The sequence below is a fragment of the Cyprinodon variegatus genome, unplaced genomic scaffold, assembly GCF_000732505.1.
Source record: "Cyprinodon variegatus isolate N-32 unplaced genomic scaffold, C_variegatus-1.0 Scaffold446, whole genome shotgun sequence".
Taxonomy (NCBI): Eukaryota; Metazoa; Chordata; class Actinopteri; order Cyprinodontiformes; family Cyprinodontidae; genus Cyprinodon; species Cyprinodon variegatus.
The window spans coordinates 581666-582981 of record NW_015150899.1 but is presented as its reverse complement, the minus strand read 5'-3'; the positions used below and the strand labels follow the sequence as shown (position 1 = coordinate 582981).

General features: G+C 40.0%; 1 protein-coding gene across 1 annotated transcript in view; it reads right to left on the bottom strand.

Moving 5' to 3' along the window:
* The window catches only part of wdr41 (WD repeat domain 41), a gene marked incomplete at its 5' end in the record, with an annotated part of 10693 nt that overhangs the window by 6861 nt on the left and 2516 nt on the right, over positions 1–1316 (bottom strand). Inside the window, 4 exons of the mRNA XM_015389045.1 lie at positions 66–250; positions 348–452; positions 536–598; positions 714–825. Coding sequence (XP_015244531.1) covers positions 66–250; positions 348–452; positions 536–598; positions 714–825 — 465 coding nt within the window. The remainder of the gene's footprint in view (positions 1–65; positions 251–347; positions 453–535; positions 599–713; positions 826–1316) is intronic.

Here is a 1316-nt window from a genome sequence, read left to right as displayed (position 1 = left end):
TATATATATATATATATATATATATATATATATATATATATATAAAATTGGACTTCTGCTCTCACCCTCCCGTTGGTGGTCAGGTGCTGGATGGACATCTCGCTGGGTTTGGGGGCAGCCAGCTTTATTTCACTCTGGCAGCTGGACTGTGACTCCTCCCACAGGATGTGCTCATAGGCCAGGTTACTAAAATCAGACGAATCCCACAAGATCAACTCCCCCGCATGGGAACCGCTGGCAAAAATCTGATCTAAGGAAGAAGAAGAAGAAACCAAAAATGTTAAAACTCCCCCAAAAAAAAATAAAAAGCACTTTGGCGGCTTTAGAGTCTTGCAAAGGGAGCTGACCGTTGACGTTAATCAGAGCTCGGATCTGGTCATGGTGATCAGTACAACGGGAAATATCAGTCAGAGTCACAGAGGAGTCAGCTGAGACCATCAACCTGTAGATCACTGCAAAGAAGGAGGAGTCAATGCACGCATTCAGCCTTTCTGTAACGCATCGCTAGCAGATATTTCATTCATCTTTCTTTCACCTATGTCTTTATCCACAGCGGCTGCGATGCAGTTCTTCGGCAGCTCTATAAGAGCGGTGATTCCTGCAACGTGCAAAATAAACACCCATCATTTTACATCCAAACAAAACATCAAAGGTAACCTCTGCTGGTGCAACAACGCTCCAACAGCCTTTCTGTCCTCGCTGTCTTTTCTCACCTGTGTCGCTGTGCTTTTGTCTGTGACACAGCAGCTGGAAGTTTTGGTCCCAGATGCACAGCTCTTCCCCGCCGGAGACCCACACGGACAGTCGCTCCAACACAAGCAAACACTGAGACAAACACAGACCAGAGCATCAACAACAAACAAAAAAAGCACAGAAAACTTGTGTAGGGATGAGAAAAACAATTAACCTGCACTTTATGCAATTAACCTTCATCTGCGATCAAAAAAAGGGCAATATGATGCAAAACAAACCTTTTTAACATTTCTAAAGTTTTATTTTAACATAAAAAACTTTATTAAAATCATATTTTGGACATTCAGTTTGCTTTACTTGGCAGTAGGGGTGTGAATTAGCAATTATCTGGCTATACGATACCTATACTTTAACAAAGATAATATTTTGCAATTTGTACTAATGAGCTGCAAAGCTACCAGGGCGCATTTTTTCATGTTGGTTTTACATTATCTGTAAGCTATGATCATCAAAATGACAAAAAAATAAAGGCTTGGTATATTTCATTCTACAAGTAACGAAATTGTCATCATCAGAAATTAGATTATTTGCTATATAAACAAAATAAAATGAAAACATCTAGT